A 21,493-nucleotide genomic window follows, 5' to 3' on the forward strand; every position below is an offset into this window, starting at 1 on the left:
TGTCACCCGGGAACCGGTCAAGGATGACCCGTGGCAGCAGGCAGCGACGTTACTTCGTGTGTCTGGAGGGACAGCACGTGGGGAAGAAGTCTACTGATAACACCTCGTTGATCTCCAGCACCCCAAAGCAGCTCAATCTGCAAAACTCCAGGGGACAGCAATGCATTGAATTAGCTGCAGTCAGCCAGCATGGGGGGACCGGACTGTGCTTTCATGGAGCGTCCAGAATCCTTACAGTTGGTGTGTCTTTACTGAGACTCCATAGCTCCTGGGGGAGGTGCTGTTTCCCTCATGAACGATGATAGAATGTCACCCTCACTTCTTGGGCGATGGTCTCTCTTTTTGCTGGCAGACTTCCACGTTTCGGCAGCTCGCCAGGATGTCATGGCAGCCTGAAGCACTCACGTGTTTCTACAACATCCCGCGAGTCTGTGCTCTTAACCTGCATGATCAGAGACCTAGCCAGTGCAGCAGGACCAGGAGAGAGCGTGATAAACGCCCACAGCTGCGTCCAGTGCTGGCCGGGGACTCGTGGCCACCGTGCATGGCCCTCCTCCAGGCTCTGAGGCATCGCTCTCCGACGTTGCTCACTTGTGTTGGAAGAATCCCGGCCCCAGTGGGATGGACTTTTAGCACCGTCTTATTCCCTTATTAGATCTGGATTAATGGCAGCATTGGAAAAGTGGCCATAAAGCTGACACAAATAAATGAATAGAAACATTTCTGGAGGAGAGTTTTGCAAGGGAGACAGATGTCTGTGCCTCCACAGTGGCTCCAAGTTACTGTGATTTGTTTCAAACACTAGCTCCTCTCTCCTAGGCACCAGTCACTACAGACTTAAGGATGCCCTGAATTCTAGAGAGAATGGCAACTCTACAGTTCCAGCTTGAAGACAGCTTGGATGTCCAGCTCAGGACTGACACTGGGAGACTCCAGTCAACATGGGTCCTTCCAGCTGCTGACGTGGGAACACTTAGAACCGTGAATTTGTGCCTCCCCTGAAGAGAAGCACAAGGTCATATGTTGTTACATCCTGGGAGAAAATTGTTGAAGTTAATTATGTGCCAGGAGAAAACAACTGAAGTCAGCTTCTGACTTCTGTGAGTGCATCCTTTTCGCGCATCCCTGAAAGTGATGAGGATGTGAATGAGGACAGCGCTGCTTAGTAAGGATGTGCGGCCCCACAGGAGTATGACACCCTGCAGCAGCAGCTGATAGCCCCCAGGAATGAATTTGGTTTCCCAAAGATGCCTAATGCCCTGTCAGGTGGCCTTGAAGTGCAAGAAAGCTCAACTCATTGTTTACCGGGTCTCTGGCTGGAGCCACTGGGCTGGAGGCAATTCAAACCAGTCAGTCTGTGAGGCGGGACGTGTCATTGCCCGTCAATGAGGGAGACATCGGAAACCTCTCGGAGGTGGAAGTGTTCTTCTAGAACTGGTACGCACTCAGCATTTTCCAAAAACTCTGAAAAGCTTATTTATTCTGATGTCATTTGTACTCACTTTATGTTCTGAGATATTTAGTATTAGAAACAGCATCAGGTCCACCCACTTTCCCTTAAAGACTACCGAGCATCCTTGGGCCTCAGGGACTGCCCACCCCAGTCAAGGGCGTTGTTTTGTTTTTGGTTTTTTTTCAGTTCAACTGTCAACATTACTAACTGACATCTTGGTGCCGTCTCTAAATTTTAAAGTGCAGCCTCAGCTCTCACCAGCCACATACTTGTTGTTTAAGAGCTATTGTTTCAAGCAGTTTAAGTTTAAACACGCAGATGTTTCCAAAAGCTAGACTATGTTGAGTTTCCTTCCAGGAAAGCTCTGCAAGGTTTCACTCCACTGAAAATTTCACAAATTAGATCAAAACACAAATGAGAAAAAAAGTGCAACTATGATTACAACGCAAATTTCTAGAGAAAAAGGAAATTGTACGGTCAGTCATCAACTGTGAGGTATACATACACCCACAAGATATTTGAATGACAGAGACAACACTTACTTTGGATTTGTGACCATTTTGGGGCAAATTGATAATGGAGAATTATACACCAAATTATATATACTCCAAATTAGGTACTAAACCCGGGTAGATTTGGGGCTCCTGACAGTAATTTAAATGCATATATCAAATTTTACTTTCAGAGTTGATCATTTTCTCTATGAATTTATGAGTTTTGAAGGACAGAAGTTTACCCCAAGTAAGAGGTTTAGTGCAGAATTACTTTGTAAAGAAAATGGGCATTTTGGCCCTCGGTAGGATCTCGCCCTACAGCTTGCAATGCTGATTCCATTTCCCTGTATGTCTGCGCAGGATGTGCATTTGGCAAGCCTGGGTACCAGAGAGACGACTCAAGTCACGGGCTGTGTGTGTCACTGTGTGGCTGGAAACATCCTCTGTAGTCTCCGTCCATCTGATGAGGGCATAAGATGGTGAGGAGCCAGGTGTATTAGTGCTCGTTGCTGACTTGATATTATGCCTACCCTATGAAAAATTGTGCTATAACGAGAAGAAATCACAGCCAAAGTTTAATTAAATAATGGCTGCTTGACTGCAGGAGCCCTTCCCCAGTGCGCTCACAGGAAAGGCACACGGAATTACGTTTCTGACCCTCTGTGGCTAATGCCTTGGGCCAAGACCCAAGAGGTCTAGAATTTGTCCAGTGATTTCGTCACAACACTTACTGTAGTGGAGTTGTAGACTACGTGCTAGGAGTTTTAGAAACATTATCTCTCAAAAAAGACACAACGCTGCCAGGTAAGTGCTATTCCCATTCATGTGAAACAGGAGCCTAGAATGCCTGTGTGACCCACAGAGGGCGTCACAATTCCATCTACAGCCAGAACTTGACAGCACATGTGTGTGCTTTTCTAACATCTTTATGGTTAGAGATCCACATTTTTTTAAAAGGACAGATGCAGCATGCACGCACACACTCATGCATGAGAACACGGGCTGTGCGGGAACCCGAGGACAAGCCTTGGGACAAAGTGGCAGAAGAGCAGAGTCTTGATGTAAAACGGGGATGCCTCGCTTGCTACCACACAAGGCGTTTGCCGCAGCACTGGCCACATCATCCAGACACAGTGGAGGCACAGAGAAGACATTGGGGGAAGCTGAGTCAGTTGCCCTGGCCGGGGTTGGGGGGAGGCAGGCTCAGGAAAAAATGGCTGCCACTCACTCATTTATATATTTATGTATATCTCTCTATATTTTCAGCACCTGAGTTGGTCTTCATTCCAAGTTGAGTCACGGCCTCTCCCATTCGGCCCATCCTCACACTGTGAAACCAGCCGTGCCCTCTGTGGCCTGAAGGAAGCCCTCCGCTACATGGTCATCCTTGCAATCCTGGTCTCGGCTCCTGCCCACAGCTCGGGGGGGCTCCTTACAGCACTGAGTCTCTGTGGTCCCGCCCTATCCTTTCTATCATGTTACTCTGCTATATTTTCTTCACGTCACTTGGCATCATCTTAAATTTCTTATTTTTTTGACTCTTTCCCCATCCCTCACCATGGACTGTTCTGTCCCGGGGCTGCGTCGCTTGCTCACCCTGCTGTGGAACGGGCTGGGCAGTGCCAGGCCAGCGTGGTGTCCGGTGGACTCCTGCAGATGCAGTGAGGTAGTCAGAGCACGAGGAATTGGGAGCTCAGAGGCAGGAAAAGATTCACACGTGGTCTACAGAGCCCCACCCCTGACAGCGTCCAGTCACACTCAAATCCAGCTCTCATGAGGAGATCAAGACCACCGGAGAGAGTACCTGTTGTTGCACGCGCCAGTGATCAGCCTGTATCGGTCTGCCAGGCAGGTGCGCGGACACTTGGGGGGCAGCATGTGAGGCAGGCATCCGGACATGTTCGCAATCACGTTCAGGAGGTCTTCTGACAGAGCATCTGAGGGAAACGTCAAAGCATGAGCCCTCTTCTGCCCTAACAAATCCGCCTCATGAAGCAGGCCTTCGAACCCCGTCTCAGAGGGGGCTCCGGGGCTGCGCTGGGATTCCTAGTCACCCACGTCATTCTTCGCAGGCAGCTCTTCCTTCCCCTTTAAGTCAGTTGCGCTCCCATTTAATTCCCTTGAGCCTCCTTATTGCTAAGAATGTGAGTTTTTAAAATTTATTTTTGCTCTGTGATCTCTCAGAAAAGCAACTCTAAGAGTTCTGAGCCCCCCAGAGATAAGCCATTTCTCTGAGCCACGACAGTCCCCCAGGGACGTCTCCAAATGTCAGTTTGTCACAACCGCACAGCTGAGGCAGTGTGTCTGGCCACAGCCCATGGTTTCAGAAGACAGTGAATACGTAGTATTTACCTCTCCCCACCACAACCCTGCCTCAGTCATGTTTACTAACAGTATTCATCTGTCCGTCTACAAAACCCTTCTTTTTTCCTTCGTATTGATTTTTGGTTCTCTTCTTGTAAATCTTTCTAGATTAGAGCCCAGAAAATAGTCGTGTGTGTGTGTGTGCGCCAATTCTGCTGCTATTTATTCAAGAAATCAAAGCAAGTTCTGCTTTCTTGTCGGTTAGTAGAAGGAATCATTGGTTCTTTCTCCAGGATGGTTTGTGTGAATCTTCAAAGATAAGGCCATAAAACTGATTAACCAGATACCAATGAAACTGAGACATTTGCTAGAAAAACACTGGAAGGAGTGAGTTCCATTTTCAAATTGGAGAGAAACAAAACTAGCCTCTTAATAATTACTGTCCACTGAACGATCTTGGTTGGATGGCTCCACATGAACAGGTAAATAAACCTTAGCCTACAATTTGCGTTCAGGTAAAGGAGGACTATGCTTTCCTTAAATAGATGAGTACAGATTCTCAAATACTCAAACAGATGAGAAAATATAACGAACAAAGTGCATTAAAAAGAACCGCGCCATCACAGCCATGTTAATAAACAAAACCAGTGCTAGGAAACAGCCTGGAAGGAAAGGCACTGACATTTAACGGTGGATGTTGCTTGGCGATGACGTGCTTGGAATCATTCGGATCCTTTTACTTTTCTTACATTCTGAATTTTCTGGATTGGCCATGTTGGTAAAGGAAATAACAGAAAACGTCTTAAATTATGGGGTTCTTCTGTTCTACATCATGGCCCACACCAAACCCATCAGCCTAATCTCCCTAGATACCCACACCCACAGGCCTGAGCAATGGTCATTGTGATTCTACAGCACGAACCAGATGACCTGCGACACTCTCTAACAGCAGAGGTCATCTCTACCAGAGCCCTAGCTTACACCAAGCAGGACGGTGGGCCAAGAACCCTTAGAAACATTTTCAACTGTATGATTTGGAAGAAAAACCGTTTCAAGTGAATGTTTGGTTTTTATAAAAATCAATTAAACTTAACTGTTAAGTTTAGTATCTGAGAATTCTAGTTAATTCTGGTTCAGCTGAATCTCTTATTCTAAAGGCTTAGTAAATCAGCACTAAGTTAATCTATAGCTGGTTAGAAGGAAAGAACTCAGAGACCAAGTAGCTCACGGCACCACACTGAAAAAGTCTGTCTAAGCTCATTAAAACAGAAATCTTGTTTTCTGGTCCTATCATAGGACTTACAAATACACCTTTTGATTGCAATCATTATCATCTCAATATCTTATATCGACAGTGTGCTTTAGATCTAACGCAACTTGATCCTTGACTTTATTTTGGTCAGTCGACAGCCACGTGAGTGAGTGGCCAGTGTTAGCACCCCCACTTTAGAGACGAGCAAATCGGTTCTCAAAGGCCTCGAGTAAGTCTGCTGATGCAATGGCCACTCGTGAGAAGCTGGGGTTGCCATCCTTCGCTCCCTGTAACCTGCCGCCTCCCACGTGAATGTGTTTCCTCAAAGGGCTTCTACGAATGGGCTCCCCAAGTTTTAACCAGGTCGGTAGGGAGGCCATGGAAGAACTCCTAAATTATATCAAATCTTGGAACAGGATGCTTAGATGATTGAGTTGGTTTTCCACATTCGATTTGAATAGCAGAGGAACGTTTCCCAGACTACGGAAAATGAAATATTGTAACTGTTTGATCTGCATTTTAAAGAACTGCATTTGTCCTGTGATGAGCAGAGAATTGCACCCCATGTGGTGACAAGGAAGAAACACTCCTGCCCACCCCCCGCCTGGCCCTCGACAGTCAACTGGTCCACCTGGTCCGCCCGTGGAGTGGCTGCTCCCAGACAGGGAGGGACACCACCTCCTTACCTGTTGGAGGCTGTGCTTGCTTAAGGTTCAAGTAGCCCCTCCTTCTCATCACCTGCACTGATGTTTCCATTATCTCGGCCGCCCGGGAAACAGCTCGGCTTGTTGGCTCAGGGAGTTTGGAAAAAGACAGCAGCTGCGATGGAGAAATGATCTCCCTTTTGTTGAGGTTTCTACGGCACAAAGAGGAGAGAGAAAATCAATTATTCTCTTACGGTTTCTTTGTAATTAATTGCTAGTCAATTAAGCAGACATTTATTGAGTACCTACCAGGTCCCAGGCTCCATGGGGAACTCAAGGCTGGAGCTTGTAGACATCCCGCTCACAGGAGGGCAGGACTCAGTGAGGGGGCAAGATGTGAATATAGATAATCTACCAATGTTGAACGATGAAGAGAATGGCCAATATCTGCACTTTGTAAACTTCTGTATCTGAACTCATTTGATTCTCATAACAACCGGGTAACATAAGCCTTCTCATCAAAATCCAGTGAGACATCAACGGATGAGGTGGGGTTCTGAGAGCGTGCAGCCCTGTCGAGGGCTCAGAGCCAACCAGTGCAGAGGCTGTGACCCAGCTCAGATCCCTGCTCTTTCCACTCCAATCAGAGAACCAACTCACCATACAGCAGAACACAGCAACAAAGCCGCTTGAGGTGAGAACGGAAAACACCCCGATGGAAAGTGCAACCTGGGGAGCCTGCCGCCCGAGTCACCCTCCCCAGCCGGCATCCTGTCCTCTCACGCGGGGGGGGGCCTGGGCCTGTCAGGTTCCAGCAGCTCCAACCATGGGGACTAATCAGGGGTTTTTAAGGCCCACCTGCCCACTGGAATTTCAGGTCCCAGGGACCCCTGGAGGGGCAGGACTGAGGTGGCCTCTGCAACAAAGCTGCCATCACCTGGGTGGCACCTGCAGAGTGGCATTGTGGAGGCTCCAGGAGCCCCGTCTGAGAACTCAACCCTAACGTGAACCCCAGAAGCATCAGGGGCCAGGTGGAGCCCAGGCACTGGCAGGAAATCCCATCCCGGTGACGATTAGATTTGTGGTTCACAACGCTGGGCCCTGGGGGGAAACAATCTCATGTGTTTCAGTTGTTCTGCTGGCTGTGATTAAGTGGGTTATTTATATTTTTTGTTTGTTAATGCTAACCAAGAATATACAGTCCTTACTGAGTGACAATAATGTGCCAGGGGCTGAGCTGAGCACTCGCCCATATTACTTCATTTCTTAAGTCATGACTTGTAAAACCTCAGAGATGGGTGCTGCAATTATGCCCATTTTACAGGTAGGACTTTAATTCATTGAAAAGTAAGGATCTTGCACCAGGTTGACAATCAATGAGTGACGGAGGCAATATTAATATACAAAAACTACACATGCACACAACGTATACATTAGAAACAAGCTGGTGTATACACAAATGCACACGGCATATAACGTAAAACATAAAATAGTTGTATACGAGAACTGCCAACTTTTTAAAAATCTTATTGAGGTCATATTTGTTTATAACATTGTGTAAATGTCAGGTGCACATAATGATATTTCAGCTTCTGCACAGGCTGCATCCTATTCACCACCACTAGTCTCGTTTTTATCCAGCCCCATACATGTGGGCCAACAGGTTTCTAAGGATACTGTGAAGTCATGAACTTTGAGGGGACTGAGACTTTGCAGAGCTAACCAGCTAGCTGGCGAGCCCACCATGGTTCCATGGGTGTTGACCAAGGACTGAGACTTTGCACAACTCACAAGCTAACATGGGAGTCTGCCACAGTTCCATTGGTGTTGGCCAAGGATACAGACTCTCAGCTCAGAGACAAGCGAAGTGACAACTCGCAGCAGCAGCAGGCCAGTGTTGGCATTTGTGTCAGTTCCCCGAGACTCTGTGGTAGACGGGAAAATGGCCCCCAAAGGTGTCTGCATCCTAGTCCCCAGAGCCTGGGAATATCTTTGGCTATACAGCAAAAGGAATTAAGTTGCTGATGGAATTAAGGTTGCTAATCAGTTGATTGTAAAATGGAGATACTATCTTGGATTATCCAAATGGGCCCAATGCAATCATAAGATGCCCTTAAAAGCGGAAGAGGGGGACGGGAGAGGGAGACGTAACTGTGGAAGAAGTGTCAGAGAAATGCAAGGTTACAACTTGAAGATGGAGGGAGGGGCCACGAGCCAAGGAACGCAGGTGGGCTCTAGAACGTGGAGAAGGCAAGAAAACAGACTTTTTCCTAAAACCTCAGAGCACAGTCCTGCCGACTGCCTTGGATTTGAGACTTCTCCACTTGGAACTGGAGAGAGGATAATAATAAGACTTACACCCTCACCTACCTGAGTCCCTAGCCGATTCTGCCAGCCACTGTGTTACCCTGGCCTCTAGGGAGGTAGATGGGTAGATATTCTTCAAAACTGTTGTACAGGATTTCTCCCAACAGAACGTAACTTGGAAGATAATACATGAACGTGGAACAGCTCTGACAGAAGCAGGCATGGGAAGCCCAGAGAAACACACACACACACATCTGTCTGGCACCCGGCTACAGGAGGCTGCACCTCAAAACACCGTGCCTCCCACCTCTCTGCCTGGTCTCCAGGTGGACAGCCTCTTGTCCTGGGGCCCCACATGCCAGCTGGCTGTTCTTGTCCCGGGACAGGCTGATGACAACTGAGGGTTTATGCCTTGGGCACGTGTCCTTCTCTGCACCTGGGCATCTTGGCAGCCCCCGTGCAGCCCCCACAGAGAGAGGCCTTTGCTGGCTGTCCCTTCCCTCCACAACCACTTTTGTGGGCTCCAGCTCTCTCAGGTCATGCAAGTTTGCCCAGGCAGCTTATACGACTGTTCAGTGGGCTGGAGTGTGCTCCATTCTGCTGTTTCCCACGGAGGCTTAGCAGTGGGTCATTCCCCATGCCCGTCAACAATACGATCACAATCTACACCTGAGGCCACAGCTGCACGTGTTTGAAGGCCTCAGCTTTAGAATAAGACATTAAGAAAAAACTGACACAGGGCCCAGCCTGGTGGCGTAGAGGTTAAGTTTGTGCAGTCTGCTTTGGTGGTCCCTAGTTCATGGGTTCAGATCCTGGGCGTGGACCTATGCACTTCTCATCAAGCTGTGTGGCGCTGTTCCCACAGACAAAATAGAGGAAGATTGGCACAGACGTTAGCTCAGGGACAATCTTCCTCACCAAAAAAAAAAAAAAAAGAAGAAGAAGAAGTGAGAGATGCACATTCTTATTGCAGCAAAATATCTGACTCTGAACTCAAATTTGGGGAACTTCAGCTCTAGCTGGCTCAGCATTCTTAGTAAGAAGAGCCTGGGAGAAGAGCTATGCGTCAAGTTTATGTCCCCGGTAACACTCTGGATCTCTCTGAAATGGAGGATACAGGGCAATGGTGTCGTTTTCATTGAGGAATAATGCTCCTTAGCTTTTCAATCGGTCACCTGGGCAACGTGAGGAACGTTTTAACGTGAACAGTAAACAGGCTCAAAGGATGTCACTGACCTAAGTGCGGACGCTCCTGGTTGGATGTGTTCTGGAACTGCCAGCAAGTCGTGGATGCTGGAAACTGTCTCTGAATGCTAAAAGGGACGGATTTACCCATCGGGGGATGTGAGTCTCGGCAGATGGACACGCAGCTCAGGCCGTGCTGGAGGCTATTGAGCCCAACAAGGACATTTGGTTCCTTGTTCCCCAATCCCGAGACCCAAAGCCTGCTTAATGGGAATGCTCCCATCTTCTGCAGAAATGGAGAGAGGACAAGGGCACCCTGGGGCCGACCTGAACATGCAAACTGTGCGCACGCTTGTCCTGGAGAGAAAGGAAGACAAACTAGCAAGAGTGCTCAGGAACTAGGTTTTGCTGTAAGGCAAGTCAGCGCACCTCTGAGGCATGCAGGAGCCTTCCCTCATTGTGAGGGTCTTGGCAGGAGCCCCTCGGGAGGCGCTACCTTCTCACCGGGTTCCCTGAGGCAGGCCTGTTGGGATGCTCCCTCTCCCCGACATGGGTGCCTCTTGGGCCCCTTCCCGCCAGCCTCTCCTCACAGGGGCCCAGACTCCCCGGACCCCGTCTCCTCCTGTCAGAGGAAGGCAGGGTCTGGCGTCAGGGCCGAGCCCTCCTCTGCTCGCCCTGTTGTCACACAGCCATCAGCCTGAGATGTCAATTTCTGTCCTGCCCCAAAGTCTTAGGTTCTTTGTGTCCCCGTCCAAGGAAACTCATCTGCATGCCCCCCGGCAGCTGGCTGGCTCCTTCCACGCAAGGCCTCCAGGAGCCTTCTCCACTCTCCGTTTCTTCCCTCTTGATCCTCCTCCTCTTTCTCCTTCCTGCTCCTGTGTCTAACTCTCTCTGTCTGTGTGCCTCCCTCTCTCTCTCTGTTTCTCTCTCTGTCTCTTGGTCTCTGTCTTTGTCTCTCCTTCTCCATCTCTCTGTGTCTCTGTCTCTGATTTCTCTGTATCTCTGTCTCTGTCTATTTCTCTGTATCTCTGTCTCTGTCTTCCTGTCTCTGTCTCTATCTGTCTGTCTCTCTCTACTTCATGACAAAGAAGATCAAGGCTGCTGTCTTCTCCCGCAGACTCTGGCCCGGCCATGGCCAGCATTGTATCTCTTCATCCCCATTACCAGTTTCACACACATGTCTGCAGAATGGAGTAATGAAAGCCATTTGATATTCCTAATGGTCATTGTGGACCCTACATGACGCACTTTTTCCCTTGTTTTAGAATTTATGAAGGAAGCAGAAATCACATAATACATGAATCATAGTTTTTAGGATACAAAGTTACTTTAGAAATTTTTTAAGGATAAAATATATTGACTAATTATCTTATTTAGATAACTCAGGTTTCATGTTTTACTATTTCACAAATAATAAATAATTATGCAATTATTTGGGGATTTTTGTCAATACTAATTATTAAAATTGAATCATTCATTCTGTGACTAGTAAGCAAAAAGCAAATTAAGCACTTACTAGTTCATTGACCCTAAGAGAGAAACAGTTCCATGTAAGGAAAAAACTTAGCATTTCTAGTCTAAAACATACCTGCTAATCGTAAATAAATGACTTTATAAAGAAATTTCTGAAAACCACCTCAGAAGACCTTATTGATTATCCATCTAGATAAGTTTCCCCCCATCTTCATGTTTCCATTTAATTATCAACAGAAACAAAAATGTCAAACCAATCTGGGGCCACATTTCGTGTTTGGGGAGGGAACTTTGTAACATGGGATTTCCGTGCTCTGCGCTTGGCCAGGAGTGAAATGCGAGGGCTCCCTTTACCCACCTCTGCTCCCCGCGACCGACCAGCGGCTGTGTGACGCTGAAAGGCCATTTAAGTCTGAGACACCCCGGTCTCCTGTCCTCGTGGCTTGCAGTAAAACCTGCCTTGGAGACTCCATCAGCCTCAGCTCGCTGGTGGAGTTGTCACGGGTGAGAACCGCCTGAGACCTCCTCCCACGGCCAGGGAGCAGACTATGCCATGGACAGTGACGTCCCATTGTGCCAGATTAATGCCTTGGCCAAGGACAAAGTTCAATTCTGAAACCTAAGGAGAAAGTCACCTTCTAGGGTAGATCCTGACAGGGTTAAGGCTTGTTTGGCTGGTGGAACACAGGGTTCAACCCAGCTGAAGGTTCGGGTAAATGTGGCGTTTGCCTCATCCTGCAGCCTGGGCTCGTGCAGTGGCAGCGTGAACTGAATGCTTTGTGGGATAAAGAGGCCCCGATGCAGGCCCATCAGGTGCACTAGGGTGGTCACCGCAGGGACGTGAAGGTGAAGATGGTACACACAAGAGGGCTGGATATCACTGGGGAACAATTCTCCATACGTCTTGGTTGTTTCTCCTCAGCTCGTGAAAACACAGATGCTGCCCACCTTTGTTCCAGTCGACGTTCACCAAGCTGTTTAGATAGCGAGTACATCTGCCTCCACAGAACGCTGTTATCTCCCCGTGTAACAGAGGTGTGTCCCCTCCAGGGCCAGAGCCATCACAAAAGGTGCAGGTTCCTAAGCTCTGGGCCCTGCCCATGTGCACTGCCCCAGGGGAGCTGGTCCAGGGACCACACACCGGCTGAAGCAGGGCTGCTGTTCTGCTGTGAGTGAGCTCCTCGTCTCTGAGCCAGGAGTTTCGTGCCTTCTCTGGCACCGTGCAACCGTGCTGGGCTGGTCATTGGCTGTGAGAAATGTGAAATCCCAGACACTTTGCCATTCTGGACACGTCTACAGGCCTCAGTCTGTTCCCACATTGCTTTCCAAAAATGTGGTGCCGTGCTGCCATCCAGGAGTGTGTGGCAGAACTGGTCACAGCTTTCCCTGTGGATATTACTAAAGCTTTTTTTTATTTTTCAGCTACAAAATAACTAGGTTTCTTTTTAAGTGTAAAAGTATTTTGTTATCAAAATTTTTACTCACAGCTGCTTATCAACTAATCAACCAAATATTTTTGGATTATCTGTAGAATACCCACCCCTAAATTCAGTGCAATATTAAGTGTTTGTCTTTACAGAGGAATGTGAACTTCCTGAGAATGGAGGATATTTGTAATTTATCTTTGTATCCCCAGCATCTAGCACAGAGCCTGCTATATAATAGAAACAGTACTTATTGAAGAAACAAATATATTTTGAGCAGTAGAGTATTATTTGAGAGTTATCAAAAAGCAAATCTTTCCAATAAAATGTCCCCAGCTGGCTTCCACGAGCTCCTACCACCATCAGCCACCTCTGGGATCAAGGATCCTGTTAGCACACGACTCTTACTGAGAGAGGAACATGAGCTATGACTGTGCACTTGTCCACTCCCATTTCTTCACGGATAATTGATGTCACAGTCTTAGACATGCTGACGTATGTATGAGGTCATGAGAAATAGTCTTTCTTTCTTTCCCCTTTGATTCAAGTTTTTAGAAAATAGGTAAAAGTTAGTTTTCAGCCAATATGGACAATAGGGTGTTTTCTGGCTAGAAGGGTAGAAATTTCGACTAAATCAGCCACTGCCTGGTGATATTCTGTATCTTGAGAGCTTACATAATTATTAGCCAACTTCTGACAAAATGATGTACTTGTGAGGATGAATCTGCTTCTCAGTTCTGCTCTTTTGCTTTGTTTGTTTTACAAACATCTAAGGTGAAAATTTAAGACTGACGTGAGTTACAGATTTAAAATTCAGGTTCTCAGTTACTTAGAACAGATGATGGGTACATTCAGTCCCTCATCACAGGTCCTGGGTGATGCTACAGCCACATCCCGATGACCCAACACCAGGGACCTGGTGTCTGGATGGCTCCTGTCCTCCTTTGTCTGTGCCTAATTCTTGAGGACAGAGTCCCCCTAATCTGTCAGACTTCAGTCTCTACCATCTTTTAAACCAGCATATGGTGAATTCCAGCCAGATCACCTTGCTTTGCTCTCTTTTGCTAGAGAAAGAATTGAAGACTGAACGCTGGTTCTTTCAGTTGCTTGCACTTGATCCTAGGAAGGTGAATTGACCCATGTGAGCTCCAGCTCCTAATTTGTAAAGTGGAGATGCTGGGACTAATTTTGGAGACTATCATGAAATTAAAACAGGCAAATGTGTGAGGACTCACACAGGATGGGCACAATCCGGGTGACACGCACGTCTTTTCCCCACCTCCTCTCCTGGACCCTTTGGAACGTCCTACCTTTTCATTGTGTTGTAGATGGCGTTATCCACCACGAGCCTGCTCTCCTCCAAAATTCGGATAACGTGAGAGTCCTCCGTCTTCCCTGTAGAGTGAGATACCACACAGTCAAAACTCGATTGGATTCAGCAATTCCCCGTCTTTTTAGCTCTCTCCACTCAGTCCAGCTGGATGTGCTGATCAGCGCACGGTTTCTGGGGCTGTCAGCTCTGTGGGTAAGTTTACTCGTGGGCCTCAGTTTCCCCATTTTAAAATGGGTATTAGTTCCTCCCTCGCAGGGCCACCTGTGGACTGGGAGGAGGGAAGGACCCAACACTGTCCTGACCTCGGCCCAAGGTCAGTTTGGCAACACTTATTTCTCACCTGCCCAAACCACCTCTCACGACTCTGAATAGCTTTTTCCGAATATTTTTATCTATACCAGTAATTATAGAAAGTTCATAATAACATTCGCCTGTTTCAACTTGTGCATTTACAAGAGATAAATTATTCAAATCTACTGGCAGTTTCCAATGAAAAGACTCCCATTTTATCTTATTTTTTTATTTTTTAGTGGTTGGAACATTTAATAAGTGCTGTGCTCTGAAAGTTTGTGTCTCTCAAAATTCACACGTTGAAATTCTAATGCCCTATTTGATGGTATTAGGAGATGAGACCTTTGAGAGGTGATTAGGTCGTGAGGGTGGGGCCCCCATGAATGAGACTTATGCCCTTCCAGTAGGGGTCCCAGACAGGTCCCTCACCCCCTCCACCGTCTGTGACCAGGAAGGGCCCTCACCAGACACCAGATCTGCCGGTGCCCTGACCTCGGGCCTCCAGCCTCCAGAACTGTGAGAAGTAAATGTCTGTTGTTATGAGCTTGCCAGTCTATGATATTCTGTTACTGCAGCCCAAACGCACTGAGACAGCCAGTTAAGATGCCATTTCTGGGTTAAAAAGTGAGGTTCTAAATGAACAACATAAAGTAGTCAAATCCTTCCCGTAATACACGCAAAAAAGTCTGTTTCTAAATTATCTTTTGCATAATCAATTCTTTATCAAAGGAAGTACATTTATTTCTAAAAATAAATAGAATATCAGAATGTTTTCAAATATTACACCTCTATATAGAAAAAAGATTGTTTTTAAAGAGGTAAATATCAATATCTTTAGAACTAAGTAGGCATGGCATATTCCAGAAAATGTATTAAATTCGTGAATAAACTTAGCAGGATGAAGTTGCCTGATGGCCTCTGTCCTAAAATTTAACTAATGATTTCCTTGCAAGAGGAAACAAAGTGACTGGGAACCCTTAGAAAAGTTTGAGGGTCTTTAGGCTGCAGGTTCATCGAGGCAGAAACCATCTCACGTCCCCACCGTCCACCTGGGTGCTGGCGTGGCGCCCACACATGGGGGACCCCATCAGAGCATCTAAGGGCTGTCAGGGCTCCAGCCTCGAGCGCCTGCAAAGCATCCACCAGCCCACAGCAAACCCTCCATACTGTCACTCCTCCGCTCCTGCCTGTTTCTGCCCGACCCAGTCTGTGCTTCTGACCGTCACATTTCTTAGTGTAGTACAGCCAAGTGAGGAAAAGTTCCCCGTGGACCGTCCCTTGGGGTTCTGGGAGAAGCTGGGCGGAGGGTGACCCTCCCTCTGCAGGGTCTAATAGAGAGCCCTGGGGGCAGCTGCAGTGGGCAGGGTCCCCAGGGCAGGGGTGGTGCATGCAAGCTGGGCTCCGCAGGTCCAGGCCTTAAAGGCTGTGAGTTCTGGCCGTGGTATCTGAACACAGGCCAGTCTCACATGAGTGCACTGTGGCACAGACAGGTGACAGTGTGGGGGGACCAGGGAACCTCAGAGGCGGCAGAGGCAGGGGCATCCAAGGACCCGTGTGCTTGAGGGGGTGGAGAGAGTTCCCTCAGATGTCAGGGATGGACCCCCACAACAGCCTGGTGTCAATACACTTGTGGTTTTCATGCATTTCCTCTCATTCCTTCTAAAGCGACCTTGGCGCTCACGTTTTCCTTTCTGAAGTCAGCCATGGCCCCTCACTTGCCAAATGCAAGGGTCACCCACACACTTGAATTTGGTGCCAGATTTTCTCCACTAAGATCAATGGCTGGTTCTTCACAGGCACTTGGCAATGTGTTAGAACAAACTGATTGAGTGTAAAGGAAAATGTTTGTCTGCTATCCTTGGAATTAGCAGTTGCTAGAACGTCATTTCTTGTTATTGACAGATGTTAATATAATTTAAGCTTAACTGATCACTTGTGGCCTACTCTCCAGTCTCTTTTCTCATTACAAAATAGTTTACTGAATTTCTAAAAATTGTGTTACAGGCTTGCAGATTATTATTCTCTTCAAATTTTTGTATAAGAAATGTATTTCCCCCAGAAAAACGTAATTCTCCTCCACGACAGTCTCAGGTCTCTGCTGGGGCTCGACAGACGTGCGCTGCTTGGTCTCTTCTAGGCTGCACGGGAGCGCCGGGCGGAAGAGGATCCTTGCTTCCCGGCTCTGTGTCACTGTCTTTGCTCAGCAGCTCCTTCCAGTCCAGAGCCGGCCGCAGGGTGAGGGTGGTCCCGGGGCGGCGTCCAGTCGTAGGATCACAGACTTGGACATTGCGAACCTAGCCTCTTCTTTTCAGATCTGAAAACTAAATTCTAGAGCTTCACGTGACTTGTCTGATCAGCCTTCTAAGGATGGTTACCATCCCGGCAGGGTGTGCTGTCCCCCACAAGTCCCGCTCCGTGCATATTCGTCTCCTATGTGGAAGAGTCAGAGGGCAGGAAGCCGTTGTGCAAGAAAATACTTTCTTTCAGAAAGAAGGAAGCTACTTATTTCCAAAGAGTATTGATCTTAAAAAAAAGAAAAAGGACCAGAAGGCCCAAATCTTCCTTCTCTGCCACAGAAACTGGGCCTGGCTCCTGCGCCCGCCCCTGACTGGCTGTGAGGACTTGGTTTTGCTCAGAGCTATGTCTTGATTCTTCCTTTAATAATCCCGATTTGCTGAAATCCAATGGACTGGAACAAAGCTTGCCAACTCTCCTTTTTAAACAATTCACGCATTAGGCTGGCTTCCCACATTTCTCAACCTGCAGGCAACACCTCTGCTTCCTGTTGTTTATTTGCATCTTATTTTCTTTCAGTAGCTTTAACTTGTTGGGACATTTGCCGTAAAGATAATTGCACATAAATCTTGGCTTTGTGCAAACCCTGGAAATTCATCCTGATCCTCATGGGGATGAATACACACGGTTTCCATGAAAACCTCCCGTCAGGTTTTTTGAGAAGGGACTCATATAGAATTTTTTCTTAGACCCACAATGGTTATGCATGTATTTTTGAGCAAAAACGAAATCTTTTTCACCACTGAATTATTTTTACTACAGAATTTTCAGGTGCTGAAGTTTATTTCTCTTTGATCTGATGGCCTCGGGATCCGACTCCAGAATGTTCACTGAGCCGGAATCTCTCATGCTTCACAGAAGTGCACAGCTGTGTGAGGCCTCGCTTTGTTGCTCAAACATTCCTCCAGTTCATGAACCAGCTACAACGCGTATCCAGGACTGATGTTTGCTGCTGGCTGTTTGTCAGCCGGATTCGGATGCGTGTGCCGTCGTTTCTGTGTAAAGACCTGGGAAGTGAGAGTGAGTTTGATCGCAGCTCTGCCACCTCCGGGTCTCTGTTCTCTGCGCTGTGAAATGGGTGACTGGACCACACTGGGATGAGCAGCCCGCATGGCATAAGGCTGCGGGGAGCACATCCGCCTCAGACCACCATCTGTGGGCCAGCAAAGACCCTGGTCCTCGTGCCCAGAGCCTCAGGCTGGCTCTGAACAATGGAGAGGGAGCAGTGCATCTGTCTGCATCCCAAGTCTGTGAGCACAAGCGATGCAACCGACTCACATGGAGAATCAAGTGTTGCTGTCATTTAAATCTTGGCTATGGTGCAATGCGACTGACGAAATTATGCTTCAGAGAAAGTTTCCCAGCGAGTAATTACTTTGTTTCAAAGCTACTGTTGGCTTGTTATCAACTGGGAAAAAAAATTTCTTAATAAGGAATGTAAAATTGAAACACTGTGAGATAAATTATTTTCTAAATAAGTAATTTACAAGTAATACACCAGCTTCAAAAGATCCTGATGAACAATGAAATAGGCTGTATTATTAAATGCTGCGTTGGGCATTATTTATATGTTTATTGAAAGTTTACGCAGGAAAAAAAAATCAAATCTCTCAGAGATGGGGAAGTAATAAAAAATTGCTCTAGCAAAGCCATAGATACCACATTTCCCAATTTTTAAAAAATATGATTTCTAAAACCAAAAACTGTGCTGCACAGGTATTTTTATATTCTGTTGACTAGCTCTCGTGCAGCACAATTTTGTCATAACTAGCCACAGGACTTCCAGCTGTTGTTACTATGGTTTTGCAGAACTAGGACCTTAGTAAATAATAATGTGAGGACAGATTAATCACTTCACAAAACGTTCGCTGAACATCTGTCGTGTGCCAGGCACTAGGATGAGTGATCGATGTGGGGAGGTGGAAGCATTTTCCTCTAACGTGTGAATTGGGTCTCATTTTTCTAGTGTTGGCCTGGCACACTGCACACGATACTTTACATGGAGTGTGTCATTGACACACGGAGTAACCAGGACGGATAATTCCCAGGTTCCTCCAGCTTACAGATGAGGAAAGGGAAGGAACACAGAGGGGCTCCCCAGTTAGTGAACAGCAGGAGCAAGCCAGTCCTGCTTTCTCCCACCCCAGAGCTCGCCTCCTCGTTCCTGACGCAGTGGATGGCCGGGTGCTTTCTAAGAAGCATGAGAGTAGGTGCAGGACTTTAGTGCAGCTTTCCATAAGATGCACAGCTCCAGAATTTAGTAAAATTGGAAAAACTGTGGCTTCCAGCAGGAGTGTGGGTGTGGGCTTCAGGGACCCAGAGTGCTGGCCAACCAGGAGATGACCGAGAGGCCGGAGGTTCCCAGGGGAGGCCAGCCGGAGCAGAAGCTCCAGTGAGGCTACGTGGACCGCCCGACGACCTCCAGAGAGGCGGGAGGCTGCCCAGTGAGGGGCGACGCTCCAGAGGCCAGCAGCCAGGGAGCATCCGAGAAACGCCCTCCATGTTCTGCTGGAGTACATTCCCTTCTGGGTGCTTGGGGATTTGTCCTGCTTTTTAATTTTTTTTCTTAGCAAAACAAAAGCAGAGTTGGAGCTGTGACTATTTTAATCACTGCCTTTCCTTAGCTTTCTTAACTGAATTTGGCAGTGCAGACACCCTGACTCCAGAAAATATATCACAGAAGTGATTTAATAAAAAATGGTTTTGTAGCAAATGAGCAAACACTACTCCCGAAGAAATTTTTTTTAAAACATGTGAGCTGGTGAAATGGAAATTTCCTATTGTGTAATCATAGAAAAATCAGTTATTTTTCGCAAAGAATTGTATTCTAATTCTTCTAAACTCAAGAATTATTATTCTTTCTGGGAAAAGCAGAAAAAAACTCCAAAGGGCTCCTAACTGACTCGAGAAATACCTGATGCTTCTGTTTTGTGAACAATAACTTTGTAAGGTCAAAAGATGGTATTTGACTTGTTACTTACCCCAAAGGAGGTCCTTGCCTCTCAGGATGAAAGGGAAGAGAACTCCAGCGCAGGCCACAGCCAGGGTGGCCCCCAGGACCACGAGTGCTCTCATCCTGGAGTGACGAGGGACACAGAATGTGCAGACGATCAAGGGCAAGGTCGACGGGAGCCGCTTTTTGGAATTTGTTAGTTAAATCTCTGTCAGCCGACTCTTCACTTACTGGTCTCTACAAAGGTGAAGTAGTCCCTTAAGCTTGGGCCTCAAGCTCTGAAGATTCTGAATTACCCGGGGAATCAAGGAGACTGTCACTCAGGTATGGTGTCAATTATTTGACCAGTCCTAATTTGAAAATGGGTGCTTCCTGTTTGGCAGCTACAGTCACCAAAATAGCTCAGTAAGATGGTGATGTCAAACAGTGTAAAATTTCTGAGAATAAGATAAATGTGTTTCCCATAATACCTGAATAGTACTAGGAATTTAGCCAATTTAAAAGTGGTAAATAAAGTTTCTAGAGGCATATGGAATTTCTTACAGCATTCTTTTCCTTGCTCATAAAATGATTTCAGATTACAGGGTTGTTAGGACAAAGCAGAAAATTCAAAATCAATCATTTCTACTTTCCAAATCTTTGTTTTCCCACTCTCAGGCTTTCTGTCACTGTTTTTGAACCACTAATTTTGTTAAATGGGATAGCACTGACCAGTACCTTCTGAGGGGAGTGCATCTTGATAACTCACAACCCACGAATGGACCTGACATTTAAGCCGGGGTCATTGAAAACGTTACGGTCATCCATCAATCAGCTTTGCTCAGAGCCACCACGCATATTTGCCACACAGCCCAAATAACGGCCGTTCCCGGACCACTTTACAAGTTTCAGTGATGAACTTCTCTCAGAAAATGGAAAAATCAAAGTTTTGCAGCCTGACCTTTCTCCTCTTCTCTGCCACGGAGGTGAGCAGGATGGACGGGGAGCTCTGCCAGTGCCGTAACTCTTCCGAAATGTGAGCCTCAGCTGCTCCCGGAGCTGGCCACCTGCTGTGTAAGCCGGCGCCACGCTCCGACGCCCGCTCAAGCGGTCGGGACCTGCGTGGCTTCCGTCCGTGTGGTGCCGAGCTGTCGCCTGGGCTGCGTGTGCACGTGGAGCTGTTGTGCGTGCTGGTCAGAAGCAAAGCACCGTCTCGTTTTGGTGCACCTGAGCGAGCCTCTGGCCTCGGTCGGAAAGTAAGGGGGGAAAAAAATGTACGTGCTGAGAAGGAGGGAACCAACTAAAATTGACCTCTCGCAACACTTGCTTTCTCCTTTCCCACTTCTCTGAGTTAAATACCTGATGAAAAACAGGATGTTAATCTTCAGAGGCACCTGGATCGGGGGCTGCTCCACGGGCCCTGGCTGATGGCCCTGCAGCTCCGGGTCAGTTACATGGCATCCTTGAGCCTCGGTTTCCCCATCTCCAAAAGGAGAACAAGGCCCATTTCCCAGTTGTGGGGTGAATTATGGGCACTCTCAGCTCACCAGGCAGGCCCCCACTCCATCCTCACGATGGGTCTATGCAAAGAGGCACCAGACATGCCTAAGAAAAGGCGAAATGACTCTTTTGAAAGTCGAGAGACAGAACATTTTCAAGGTTAATCTCCTTTCAGACTATATTTCTCAGCATGAAAATGGTCAAACTAACATGTTTTCAACAATTCTTTCAGGCTAATGATGGCATCATTATAAAGACTTTCATTCCAGTTGTATATTAATCCGGGACTTTGAACTTCTCCGTTTTCCATCTAAACCTTTGGGTTTCGACTTTATGGAAATCGTCTTCCTCTTCCTCCTCATCTTTTTCCCTCTCTCCTTTGGGACTTATTCAGACATGGCTGATGCTTCCTCTAGGAAAGTTAAGATTAAATTCTAAAACACGGTGCAAAGAAAGTCATCTGACTACCAGCCTATAGTCAGGAGATATTTTGAAGCATCAGAATGCTGTGATTGGCATTAGAAAGACCCTTTTCCCGTTGGAGAACGAGAACCAGGGCCTGGGAGGAGGAGCCTTCTCCTCAGTTAGCTTAGAAGGCTGGAAATG

General features: G+C 47.2%; 1 protein-coding gene across 1 annotated transcript in view; it reads right to left on the bottom strand.

Moving 5' to 3' along the window:
- TPO (thyroid peroxidase) overlaps positions 1 to 20,483 on the bottom strand; it is a 71,330-nt gene extending 50,847 nt beyond the window's left edge. Inside the window, exons 1-5 of the mRNA XM_008532109.2 lie at positions 20,349 to 20,483; positions 19,437 to 19,531; positions 13,847 to 13,931; positions 6,190 to 6,359; positions 3,752 to 3,884 (exon numbers count right to left, since the gene is read on the bottom strand). Coding sequence (XP_008530331.2) covers positions 3,752 to 3,884; positions 6,190 to 6,359; positions 13,847 to 13,931; positions 19,437 to 19,530 — 482 coding nt within the window. The 5' untranslated portion in view covers position 19,531; positions 20,349 to 20,483. The remainder of the gene's footprint in view (positions 1 to 3,751; positions 3,885 to 6,189; positions 6,360 to 13,846; positions 13,932 to 19,436; positions 19,532 to 20,348) is intronic.
- Positions 20,484 to 21,493: the final 1,010 nt, after the last annotated feature.

This window comes from Equus przewalskii, chromosome 14 (genome assembly GCF_037783145.1).
Source record: "Equus przewalskii isolate Varuska chromosome 14, EquPr2, whole genome shotgun sequence".
NCBI lineage: Eukaryota > Metazoa > Chordata > Mammalia > Perissodactyla > Equidae > Equus > Equus przewalskii.